General features: G+C 40.2%; 1 protein-coding gene, 1 long non-coding RNA gene and 1 other non-coding gene across 3 annotated transcripts; 1 reads left to right on the top strand and 2 right to left on the bottom strand.

The window, feature by feature from the left end:
• Positions 1-318: 318 nt before the first annotated feature.
• On the bottom strand, positions 319-2190 carry LOC131007249 (uncharacterized). The gene is made up of 2 exons (XR_009096001.1): positions 1873-2190; positions 319-919 (listed from the first exon to the last, which is right to left on the bottom strand). It is a non-coding gene; the product is annotated as an uncharacterized LOC131007249 (long non-coding RNA).
• Positions 2191-2790: 600 nt separating this feature from the next.
• Positions 2791-2897, bottom strand: LOC131007346 (small nucleolar RNA R71). Its single transcript, XR_009096050.1, has one exon. It is a non-coding gene; the product is annotated as a small nucleolar RNA R71 (small nucleolar RNA).
• Positions 2898-9776: 6879 nt separating this feature from the next.
• Positions 9777-10286, top strand: LOC131007158 (uncharacterized). The gene has a single exon (XM_057934317.1). The coding sequence runs from the start codon at positions 9777-9779 to the stop codon at positions 10284-10286; it is 510 nt and encodes a 169-aa protein (XP_057790300.1).
• The last annotated feature ends 3342 nt before the right edge of the window (positions 10287-13628 follow it).

The following is a 13628-nucleotide window of genomic DNA, read 5'->3' as shown; positions in this document are numbered from 1 at the left end:
AATGGAAGAACAACAGAATAACATGGACCTTGAAACTCTTGTGCGAGCCGTGACACACCTTCAGAGGCAGCTAGACGAAGAGAGAGAACGCAACCGGGCTCCTCCACCAGAGCCACCACTGAATCATATGTATCAGCCTCGGGTTGATCAATTTCAAGGAGGCAAATTGTAACACCCTAATCTAATTAAAGTGTTAAAAATGAATTTAAATGACTTTTGACAGCGAAAAGCATAAAGATTTAAATTATAAAGAAATTCAAAGAAATAAATTCCTAAATAAAATATTTGAAATAACTTTAAAAGAAGGCAAGCCATGGTGGAAAAGCTAATATGATAACATTAAACCTGATAAGTTATATTAAAATCTCAAAAGTAGTTTTAGACTTTGAAACTATACAAGCAAAAGGCTAGATGTAACTACGCCATCATATTTTTCAATATATATATATACTTGACGCGCCCATTCGATCCTCCACGCGTCTCCAACCTTAGTTACCTGAAAATGTTAAATATGGGATGAGCATATGAAATATACTCAGTGTGGGAAACATGCAATAATTGTCCACGTTAATAAAATGGTCAACACATACGCACTGCACTGTACTGATAACTGAAATTCGCACGGTGGCATACCAAGGACTTTAAAGTCCTGGACCCATTGAGCAGGCCCCTGGCGAATAGGTTGCAACCCTAACTGTAACATGAAATCGCATTGTGGCATACCAAGGACGGTGAAGTCCTGGACCCATTGAGCGGGCCCCTAGCGATATAACTGAATTTACAACACATATGGCAAACACATAATATTAAAATGGACAAAGATTAACCACAGCATGTACTGAAATAAATCCCACACCTGAAACTTTAACTTTGAAATTGACTGCGAGAAATTAAAATTCACGTCCTAGTCGCGCCGTACCTAGTCAGATAAATTCGAAAAAAACAAAACATAAGGACCTAATTGAACTTTAAAATGATAATAGTACTTTAAATCTTAAGAATTTACTATCATAAAATCATTTGAAAATAATTGGTCTAATGAATCAAAATAATAAAAATGCATGCTTCTTATGAATTGGGTTTTAATAAAATCATAACCAACTCTTAAATAAATTGAAGCCCAAGATCATAGTTAATCTAAAGCCCAAGCCCACTTACTCTTCCTAATTAAAACCTCATTTAACTTCCACACCCATCACATACACACACACAACTCACGCTTCTCACTTGCTCTCACTCTCAGTCGTTCTCTCTCCTCCCTCTCTTCCTTCCTCGGTCTTCCTCCTGCCACCGCCACCAGACGGCAACGCCGCCACCGGAGCCGGCGGCCCTGCCTCCCCTTCTCTCATTTCCTCGACCTCTCTCCCTCTCCTCTTCTCTCTTCTCACACCCAACGCACACACCCAGCGCCATCGCGTGCCCCCTCCTCCGGCGAAACCTCCGCCAGCCACTGCCACAACCACGCTTCTCCCCTGTCGCTCGCCCGGCTAGCAGCAGCGCCGCCATCGACAGCAGCACAGCCCAGCTGCCGCCCCTCCTTTTCCAGATCTAGCACCGACCATTCGCCTCCTCTCTTCCTATCAGCCGCCGTGGCGCGCAGCGCCGGCGCCGCTGTTCAATCGCTCCCCCTGTCCTAGGCCACAAAAATCCCTTTCTAGTTCCTTCTTCTATTCTATTCCTTTTTCTATGTAATTAGCAATATGTACATATATACTTTTTGATTTACAGATGGAACAGAAATACAGATGTAAGCATGCGTGCTTGGATTTGAAAACAAGCTTTTGGAATCTGGTTTTGGCATGAAGGAAAAATAACGACGAAAATGATTGATATACTGAAATGAAATAACTTTACAAAAGTTATTAAAATTACCAGCTTGGATTCTGTAGTGAAAGATGAAAATGGATTTACATGCTGTAGGGAAATAGATGAGGAAAAAGCGAATTGGGGATGACGATGTGGAGTTTAAATAGACTGAAATTACGTAGGTGCAAGAATTAAGTTATGCTTCTTCAAGCTCAGAATGTGTGGCTGGTAAGAAAACACTGAAATTGTGGTTAAGGGAGCTTTACTTTCTCCCCAAGAATAAAAAGTTGTGGCTGAGGAAGAAATCAAATTGTGGCTGAAGAAGATAGCACGTTGTGTGAGCTAATTTTTCTAAAAATGCTGTAAAATTTTCGAAACAGTGAAAAATAGGTGCTGATAAGCTGATGGGCTTATATTAATATAGCCCAAAGAAAAATATAATAAAGTCCATCTGTGGAGAACTATGCAAATTTTTATAAATGATCAACTTGAACATAAAAATTTTCATTTGCTAAATTAATAATCTGTAATTTAAAATTATTTATCTAACTAGGGGCGCGACTAACTTGCTATATAAATATATTCTTTTCATGATATAAAAATAGTTAAAAATTTAAATAACGCAATCAAACAAAATAATTAAATAATTAAATGGGTTTCGGGCTGTCACACAAATGGGGACCAACTGTGCAGGCCAACACATTCGAGCTGAAGCCGGGATTGATAAACATGGTGCAAGCTGAGCAGTTTAGTGGAGCGGCTTCTGAAAATCCGCATGCTCACATTACCCAGTTCCTAGATATCTGCGACACCATTAAGCAGAATGGAGTGCCACCTGATGCCATCAGAATGAAGATGTTTGGATTCTCTCTTAGGGACAGAGCGAAGGAGTGGTTCAAGAGTCTGGACAGAGGTGCTATTACTGGATGGGAGGATTTGTGTAGAGCTTTCCTAGCAAAATACTTTCCTGCCTCTAAAGCTCAGAAAATCATTGCAGAGATTTCTCACTTTTCCCAGCTAGGAGATGAGACCATTCATGATGCCTGGGAAAGATTTCGTGAGCTGCTCAGGAACTGTCCACAACATGGTTTCACGGAGGATCAACAAATCATTCACTTTTATAATGGTTTGACTGGTCTGACAAAAAGTATGGTGGATGCTACTGCAGGTGGATGTCTTCTCCATAGAAATACAAAGGAGGCTTATCGTGTGATAGAAGAGATGGCCTCCAACAGTTATCAATGGCCGAATGACAGAAATTCCACGAGAAGAATTGCAGCTGTGAATGAGGAAAGAGATGATTTGAAGGAGAAATATGAAGCTCTTCAAAAGCAGTATGAGTTGGAGAGAAAAGCATTGCTAGCTAAAATTCCTCAGCAGCCGAGTTTATCTGATGTGTCACAGTTTGAAGATGCTAATTATGTCCAGCAGCAGTTCCAATTCAATAGACCAAACTATCAGGGACATCAGGGCGGAAATCCACCGTATCATCCTAATAATAGGAATCATCCAAATTTTTCCTATTCAAATCCCAACAGTGTCGTGCAGCCTCCACCTGGGTTTTCTGTGTCTAGTGGAGGAGTAATCAATGAGCCAAAGAAAGATTCAATGGAGGAAATGATGAAGCAAGTATTGGTGAAGGTCACTGGGATGGAGACAAATTCGGCAAACATGGGGACCAAAATCTCCAACATGGAGCAAAACTTTTCAGCGTTGTCTAAGCAGGTGCAGATGTTGGAGATTCAAGTTGGTCAGATGGCTAACCAAGCAGCTGCACAGCACAAGCCAGGCCAATTTCCTAGCAACACTCAGTTCAATCCGAAGAGCCAACATCAACAATTTCAGAAAAATCAGCAATGTCATTCCATACGGGTGGTTGATACTACAGTTGAGAATGCAGAGCAGCGGGATCATACTGAGCAGAGGAATGACAAGGGAAAAGGCAAAGTAGTGGAGGACGACGATGATGACTTGGAGGAGCTTGCAGCGAAACAGACGCCTCCCCCTAAAAAGGATTCGAGCTCTTCTGCTGTTAAGGAGCCGGTTCCAACTCTTACGTTTCCCAGGCCAGAGTACAAGCCTGTAGCACCCTTCCCGAATAGCCTGGCAAAGCCGAAGATGGATCAGAAGTTAGCCAAGTTTATGGAGATCTTTTCAAAGCTTCACATCAACATTCCTTTACTTGATGCTTTGAGAGATATGCCAGGCTATGCCAAGTTCCTCAAGGACGCAGTCTCCAACAAGCGGAAGTTGGGGAAATATGAGACGATCAATCTTTCCGAGGAATGCAGTGCAGTGCTACAAAGGAAGCTACCATTGAAGCAGAAGGACCCTGGCAGCTTTACTATAGCTTGTGAGATTGGAGGGCAGAATTTCTCACGTGTTCTTTGTGATTCAGGGGCAAACATCAATTTAATGCCTCTCTCAATTTTCAACCGATTGGAGATTGGAGATATCAAGCCTACCTCTATTGCATTGCAGATGGCAGATCGTTCCATCACATATCCCAAGGGAATTGTGGAGGATGTCCTAGTGCAGGTGGAACAATTTATTTTCCCTGCAGATTTCGTAGTGTTGGACATACCGGAGGACAAAAATACTCCATTGATCTTGGGGCGGCCGTTTCTAGCTACGGGCCGTGCATTGATAGACGTGCAAGAGGGAGATCTGACTTTCCGCGTCAACGATGAAAAGATGACATTGAGAGCCTATGGGGAAACTGTGATTTGCAAGAAACCTCCACCAAAGGAAGTTCCCCAGAATGAAATGATTAATTTGGCTGACAGTTTTCTAGCAAATTCGGAGGATGAAGAGGTTGAGAAAAATGAGCTGCCCAAATACGAAGCCAAGAAAAAGACTCCAAAACCAAAAGAAGTGCTGACTTTTGAGAAGTGTTTGTTTTTGGAGTATGATGAGGGGTCTTTGAAAACCCATACCCCCAAGAAGAAGAAAGTGAAATTCCGGATTTTTCGGAACAAGAATGAGAAGGGGGCAATGCTTGTGGAGGATGTCCGAGCCAAGAGAAGTGTCTTGGTGGAGAGGGCACCAAAGAGTATAAAAGCTTTCCAATGGTTAGAGTGCTGTTTCCGACCTCCATGAGTTTTTGAGGTATCGTCGAGCTCTAGACGTTAAATTAAGCACTTGTTGGGAGGTAACCCAATTGTTTTTCTTTGTTTTGTTTTCCTTTCTTTCTGTTTAGTTTTGTTTCTTTTTGTCTCCTTTTGTTTCTTTGTTTAGTTTGGGGGCAGGTGTTCTCTGCCAGATTTCTGGTGGTTTTCATGTTCCAGCGCGGCCATTTTCCTCACTGCACTTTTCCACGCTGCACATATCCAGCGGAGCCACTCAATTCGCTGCCCCGTTAAGCGCTGCTCTGCCGGCGATATACTTATCCGCGCTGCTCTGCCAGCGATACACTCTCTACTCTGTCCAGTGCAGCCACTCTCTACTCTGACCAAGGCCGCAAAACCCACCTTTTCACCGCCACCCACGATGGTTCAGTGTTCCAATGCCAATAATCAGGGATGTTTTCTATACTCTTTGTATTTCTTTTATGCCCTGAGGACATGGCATACTTTAAGTGTGGGGGGGGGGTGTTTCTGTGTTTCTATGCTTATATTTTTCAAAAATTGTGCGAAATTGATTTTTCTATGCTTAGTTTTTGGTCTCGAATCTGGCTAATTTTTATGAATCTGTGGAAGAGAAGATGGTTTTCGATGTGAATTTTGGGTTTGTGAATGAATGGAGGATATTCTTGTTTTACCTTTGATATATGTTTCTTGATTGTGCAAAGAATTATGAGTTTTGTTGCAACACTTTTGTAAGTTAGTAAAACGTGATTTGTCCGGTAGATGCTAGAAGGAGTGTTGTCATTGTGATTGCCTACGATCGTATCTTATCTGTGAAATGTGAAAAATGTTGGACGAATTGCCAACTTCAAAATTGCCAGCTCTGAAACATCTGGCCTGTTCTGAAACGTGACAGCTCTGAGTCTCTGCTCCTCTTGTCCAACTATGAGCATGGGAAACCACGTGAAAAGACTTTGGAGTACATCCAAATGGTTTCTATTTCATGAATTATGGCTCAACTGTCGAAATCTCAAGCACACAAAGTGTGAAAAATGGTGGTATTGATTATAAAGGCGATCACATTAGAGAATTCACTTCTAGCGGAGAATTGGGTCTGATCGAATTACTTGCATTACTCTTGTGTTGTTGCTTAAACTTTAAGTTACTTGCATGATTGAGAGATGTATGTTGATTGTAAAGTTTTGAATTGACTTTGTGAATGATTGGATGGAAATTTACATTGTTGAAATCAATCTCTTCCTAGGATTCATATAGATTTTGCTTGAGGACAAGCAAAAGACTAAGTGTGGGGGAGTTGATTTATGTTTAATTTACACTATTTTTAAGGGTTTGAATGTGCGTGTTTAAAGATAATCTTCTGGAATTTGGTGCGTTTATGGTGTATTTTATGCTTTGCAGGAGATTTAGACTCTTGAGATGGAAGAATGCAGTTTTGGATGAATCTAGCGTTTTCCAGAGGAACCGACATCTCCAGAGCAGTGAAATCACCATTTCACTGGAGTCAGAGGAATAGAGAAGCCAGAGCAGAGGAATCACATATTCCTCTGCCGAGAGTCCCAGCTGCCAGAGAAGTCAAGACCTCAATTTCAGAGGAGTCACCATTCCTCTGAAGAAAGCCAGAGCGGAAAATGTCAGAGGAGTTGATTCCCCGCTGACCAGAGCTGACGAGGTACCAGAGATATCACCCATTCCTCTGGCGATAGCAGAGAATTCACCGTTCATCTGGCAAATGCCAGAGAGATCATCATTCCGCTGGCGACCCATTTCTCTGGCGAGGTCAGGGAAATCATCCATTCCTCTGGCGAGAGCTGCGAAGTCGGCGCAAGTGGGAGAGTTTCTTCGGAGTGCGCATCTAGCTGGAGAGTTGCCTTAATTCACACGATTCTATTGCCATTAGAATTCTACTTTGCATGGCAACTTTTATGGTGATCCAAAGGAAATCTGAAGCTTATAAATAGGCCTTCATTTGACCTATTAAAGAAGAACCCCGAACCCTAGTATTCATACTTTAGTTTTTAGCTTTAGAATTTTATTGCTTTCTAGTTTTTAAGGTTTGGATCAAGATTGAAGATTCAAGCCGCTACTTCAGTTTTTATTTAATTCGGTTTTTATTTAATTCAGTTTTTACAATTGCGTTCTTTTTAATTATGTTTAAGTTTTATTTTGCTATGTCTGGCTAGTTTCCTTTAGCTGATTTTAGGGTTTGTAAATAGTTGATTGAATTTATGTGATTTATTTGTTAATACCTTTGTGCCTTCCAGTTTATGATTCATAATTCCTGGTGCTTGATTTCTTGTGAATTATCTGATCAATAGTTTGCATGTTTAGCTATTCGGTTTGAGACCTAGCGGAGATAACTGTTTAGCGGATTCAGGAATGTATGATATGATTTTAACCTTGAGACCTAGCGGAGATAGGTGGATCATAGGGAGCTATTCTTAGGAACTTTTGGGAGTTAGTAGATTTTCTTGAGACCTAGCGGAGATAGAGAATTTACTAATCTACGATCGTTGCTGCTCTAGCGAGAGTAATTGATTAATTAAGTGATCTCTCATCATAACTGGATTAAACTGGTACATAGGATTAATAGATTTATTACGTAGATTTAATTGATGAATTTACTACCCTAGGATCAGTTGTCTTTTATACTTGATATTTCCTAAGTGATTTTAATTATTGTTATTTGCGTTTTAATTAATTAAACCGTCCTTCTTTTGTTTGCCTGAATATTACTAGAGTTCAATTAGGATTACTTAGAGTGATTCGTTGTAATAGTCCTTGTGGATACGATACTCGGTTACTTGTTATATGTGCTACAATTACACCGTGTTAGTTGCGGTAATTTGTTGCTAATAAATTAGTGATCACTCCTTAGTGTTTTTTTAAATATGTGTTTGTTGAATGTTTGTGGTTCTTAACGTTGAATACAAGTTTGGCGTCAGTTTTGGAGTTTGTGTGACTGTGTTCCATTCTTGAGACACGTTTTAATTTTGAAGGTGGTGCTACTATTGTATTCTTCATTGTGCTATCTTCTCTATTCTGCCGCCACCTGGTCGGAAAGTTTGTTTTGAGCTTTATTTTGTAGTTGTTTTAGCATCTTAAGTCCTCTGGCGCGGGCCACTACAATGCACTTTTTGCGTTAAAATGTTGTCGAAAAGTTGCGGAAGTGGTGTGGTTCGTACCTGGAGTACTAACCGAAAAGGAAAACTAGTGCCTCTTCGCCGGAAAGTCCCCGGAAGCTAACTGCAAGCAGTCGCCGAATTACTAGCGGTAAAAGACACTTGGGCGGTGGAATTAAACTTTTAGGCGGTGGCTTTAACTGCAGAGACATCTTTCACTAATCCCACTTAAGAGTATTAATTCCCTCACTTTGCTTTAATTCAAATTTCAAATTGTTGTCGGCTTGGGGCTAGTGTGTGCCCAAACATCATTAATTTGCCTCACTTATTTTGGCGGCACCTCTTTTAGTAAGTTCGGTCAGCGTGGACCTCCATGAACTGATTTTATTTCCTTGTGTATTTAAAAAAAAATATTGTTAATTTTATAATTAAAAAAAAGGAAGAAATTGTGTTGGCCTTACTTTCTCTCTTTTCATGACTAACCCCTCTAAGGTTGGAAAAGAAACACTTATGACGGGAGAGGAGGAGAACCATGGTGCATCATCACACCAAATCCCATCCGGCTCGATGCAACCTGAAAAAAGTAATGGAGCAAACCAAGCCACTCTAACATACAGTGAGGTCACCGCCACGAGAGCTGCACCTATACCCAATACTGATGTGCGTGGGGCTGACCTACCAGCGCCAACCAATCCCTTGACAGTGGAGGAAGAGCTTGCCTCCCTTGACTCCCTAACAAAGCTGGCTAGGAAAATTGACCTTGGGCTATTGATGGAAAATGACAAGGAATTCTACATCGGACTACAAGACAAATGGTTTGAATCTCCATGGGTAAGGAACTTGGGGAATTTCAATGACAAAGTCACAGTTAATAATGCTAAGCTCATGCTCCCCAAAACTTTACCCAAACTTGTTGGGGATATTCTAATCTTGGAACCCGAGGATTACATAGCCACAAAGCACTCTTGGGATTTTTGTCTCCTTGGTTTTCTTGCAGATAAACTCCCTAAGAAGGAACAAGTGCAAGACTTTGCTAAAAAGTGGCAGGTGGGATGTAAAATCTCGTTTGATGAGGAAGGTTGGTTGGTATTTGCCTTTGAGACCGAGGTTGATAGAGATAGAATCTATCGGGGTGGTTTCTATGAAATCAATGGCTCAAAGCTTTCTCTTTGGGTTGGGATTTTACTTTTGATATCTCGTCCTTGAACAAATACACGGCTTGGGGGTTCTTGCCCAACTTTCCACTTGAATTATGGAATGAAAGTGCGATCTCCAAGATAGCGGCTCTCAATGGTACACCAATTTCCGTAGATGAAAAGACCTTATACAAAAGTGATGTCACGGCGGCTAGATTTCAAATCTTGGTGGATGCTACAAAAGAGTGTGATCATTAAGCTACCTAGCTGAAAAACAATCAACCAACAAATAAGGTTCAAATTCTTCCCAAAGTTGTGTTCTTTTTGTGCTAAACTTGGCCACCTTGAGGATGAATGTAGGAACAAGGAAAAGGAAGATGAGCAATACTTGAACAAAGAAAAAGGAAAGACCGAGGAAATGGAGGAGGGTTGGACCACGGTAAACCGAAGAAAGACCCGTAGCCGACCCCGTAGGGATGCTCGTAGTGCACCTCCTCCAAATAGGAGGAGAACACCGGGAAAATGAAGCAAACCATACAAAAGCGGGAGGAACCAAAACCTCCCCTACAAAAACAATATGTCCCGGTGAAGAAACCCCCTCTCCTTTAAACACTCACATCCACTTTCCAATGTCTCCCGTCTCCTCACCTTCACCATCACTTCGTATCGATGGGGTGGTTGAGGATTGGGATGAATTGGATGACCTTGTTTTGGAGGACGCCCACTTTGGCTCGGGCTATGCAACAACTTCCCTCGCACCACATGCTCTTGTTGCGAAGCCTCCATCACGAGCCCGGACCCGTGCCCAGGCACCCATAAGGGCATCTACCGCCGCTCATGCCCCAGCACCCGACAAAACTCCCACCTCGCCACCTGACGGAGCACTCGCCTTGGCACCCGACGAGGCACCCGCGCTAACATCTGACGGGGCACCCGACCTCGCAACCGACGGGGCTTCCACCTCGGCACTCGATAAGGCACCAGTCTCGGCATCTGACTCGGCACCCGCCTCGACACCTGATGAGACACCTGCCCTGGCACCCGACATGGCAACTTTCCCGGCACTTGATGAGGCCTCTGCCTCGACACCAGATGCGGCATCCGATGGAGACCCTACACTACTACAAAAGTTTACATAGATAACAGTACATAGATAACGGTTTTTTTCAAAAACCGTTATGTATGAGCGCACTTTTAGGAATAGATAACGGTTTTCGAAAAATCCGTTATCTATGTAGTGTTGTCTATATGCATAGATAACGGTTTGAACAAATGCGTTATGCTTTTGCGTTATCTATTAGTTGCATACATAACGGTATTACAAAACCGTTACGCCACCGTTATCTATGACCATCTTTTATAACGGTTTATTTATAACGCTAAAGAACCGTTATGTATAAGAGTCATTTACAACGGTTTTTGAACCGTTATGTATGAGCGTCTCTAAAAACTGTTATGTATAATTTTTTTAATTTTTTTTAAAATAATATTATATTATATTAAAAAATAACAAATAATTTGTTTATCCTAAAATCTGAATTTATTTCTAGTTATAGACTTTGAAAAATAAAAAATCATAACATTTTTTTATTTTATTATCACTTATATAAAGTCTAAATTAAAAATCTAAATGCCAAAAATTGAATATTAAAAATATAAAAAAAAGAAAAAAGAATAGAATTTGCCTTCCTTATTTCACCTAAAATTTTCGCGCTAACACCTCCAAATCTCCAATCCCGCGCTGAATCCAAAATCAACAAGGAAGAAGGAAATAGATTCGCCTCTGCTCGCCGTTTATCTGCCTGTTGCGCCATCACCCCTGCAGCCCTGCTCACCGAGGCGCCGCCACCCCTGCAGCCCTTCTCACCGAGGTCACCGCCCTTTTACGTCTGTAAAAGGAGGACGGCCGTTCGCCCTTCCTCTGCCAATCGCCTAGGGCTTTATCTGCCGCCCTCTCGCCCTTTCGCCTCCACCTGTCGCTAGCGAGTGTACCTCCTCCGGTTGCCGAAGTCCTGCTCCGCCGCTTTGCTATCCACACCGAACTGCCTCAACGTGTAAGTATGAACATGAACCCAAGGCTTTGGTTTGTGGTTGCTAAAATCATTAATTTGGTTTTTTTACTGAGGCATAATTTTGAAGAATTTGATGTTCGCCAATCCAATCTGACACCTAAAATGTGATTCAGTATTTATTATTAAGATGTGAATATAATTCATTCGGACCCCCTTAGCAAAATGCCTTCAGATTTTCAGTTTTACTTTAGGCTTTAGATTGTTTGTTTAGGCGATTTTTCCAGTAAAGTTTATGTTAATTTTGTTTGGTTTAGGAAATTTCTGGAGCTTAAGTGCCCTAATCTTCACATTTGCCTTATCGCAGCAAGGAGCCCTCCCCATCTCTTCCTATTATGTCTTCTGCATCTGTTGTTTCTCTCTCTAATTTGACTTCCTCTCTTCTGTCTTTGCCCTTTTTATTGACAGATTTTGGTTAACAAACAATGTTTCGAACGGTGTTTGTTAACTAGTAACTATTAATTGATAGCATCAAATAGAACTGATAAGAATAAAGTGATTGAACTTTTTTTCTTTCTCCCTCATGTTCGTGCTGTGTTATCTACCAATTTAAGCAAGGTATTACTTTGCATGCTTGTTCAGTAGATTCTTAGAGATTGGAGCAGTGGTCTATCTTTTGCTGTTGAAAAGCAAGAAACTACCTTTACGATTGGTTTGATGGGTTAGTTAGTTGTAATTCTAGCTCCACATAATCTTTTAAACACATTTGCCATTTTTGTGGAGATATCAGTAACTGTGGTTCTGACTTCTGAGATCATGTTAAAATCTATTTTCCTTATCCACGCTTTTACTCAATGTTTGTTGTTTTTTTTAAATCCAAGACATAGCTGAACTCATGCACTGATTTGAAGAGTGCAGAGCCATTAGTTTGATTGCTAATTGTAGCCATCTTGTTTGAGTTTAGAAATAAAATTTGAACCACTTTCCTTTTGATCTTATAGAGTGACAAGTTTATCATTTACATTTATGTTGTTTTAGGTTTGAAAGTACACGGTGATAGAGAGATTGACAAAGAGATAAGCTTCAAGGTGAGTTTTATATCCTCTTGCTTTTAGTTTTATACCATGGCTCAACTGGCAGCCATGGTTATGTAAATGCCCTATATAGATTTTAGAAGGAATCTAGGTGCTCTTAGTTTTGCACCATGGCTCAACTGGCAGCCATGGTTATGCATGAATATCATAGATAAGCATGTATCTAGGTAGTCGATATGGAGAGTAGGTTGGGGAATGGCTCGTTCCATTCCATTTGTTGCTGTGGTGATGGCTTGGAGCCGATTATATGTGCTATGTGTGTTTGTACTGTGTGTTTTGATGCTTACACTTTAGTTTAGTTTGAACATTTATCATGAACATGCTATAGATTGTAAAATATGGTGTTGTGGGCTAGCAGATATAAGGAGAAAAATAGCAAAATATATACTTTGAAACGAGAGAGGAAACACATAGATTGTGATTATTAACAAAACCAAATCAAATCTTAGTACTTAATAGTATCTCTCAACTACCAGTTTTGTACTGCACAGCAAATATCTGTGCAATATTTATCACTGGACTAATTACACTTCCATCACAAATCTGAGTCACAATACTAGAAAGTTAGAAACAGTAACTTTCCCGTTGATAGGAGTATTATTTTTCTGTTAAGACTTAAAATCATATTAGCATTAGATACCAATTAAATCAGTTGACTGATGGCCAATTACCCCTAAGTGGATAAAGGTACCCCTAAGATGGCCAATTAAATCATATTAGCATTAGATAAGAAAATGAGCAGTAATTAAATTGCCTCACTTCTCATTGTAATTACTATGATCCCCATCATCCAAACAATTAATTCTATTTTTGCTTATTCTTTTTCTTTTGTTGGTGGGAGTGCAATTAAGTGTGATCTGTTAATTCACCAAATTACTTTCCAGCCAACTCTAATAAGGAAACATATTATTACCTAATATTACAGCTTGGTATTGTACTTTCTAATATGCTCATTCTTTAGTGTATTCCCTAAGGATATAATCACAATGTATTCTAGGTTCCTTGTTCACCAGAACCTATTTTTTGGGTAACTTCTAGGTTCGGGTAAGAACAATAAGATCTCATAGGAATCTAATTTATATATCTTATTAATATTTAAAACTATTTTTTATGCTGAAATAGCGCAGACATAAGTATTACACTATCTAATACTAATAAAATATAAATCCAATTAACTAAATATGATATTTGAAGTACAACTGGAGAATCTTAAATAAAATAATTTAACAGTTACTAATTATTACATACACTACTGTATAGGTTTATTATGTGGTTACTAATTAATTATTTGATATTCATTTAACGATTTAGGTACATTGCGTGGTTACTTACGGAATTGATAAAAATGAATAAATTATGGATGTCAAAGAATAGATTA

This window comes from Salvia miltiorrhiza, chromosome 1, assembly GCF_028751815.1.
Source record: "Salvia miltiorrhiza cultivar Shanhuang (shh) chromosome 1, IMPLAD_Smil_shh, whole genome shotgun sequence".
NCBI lineage: Eukaryota > Viridiplantae > Streptophyta > Magnoliopsida > Lamiales > Lamiaceae > Salvia > Salvia miltiorrhiza.
This window is presented reverse-complemented; position numbering and strand designations above follow the sequence as displayed.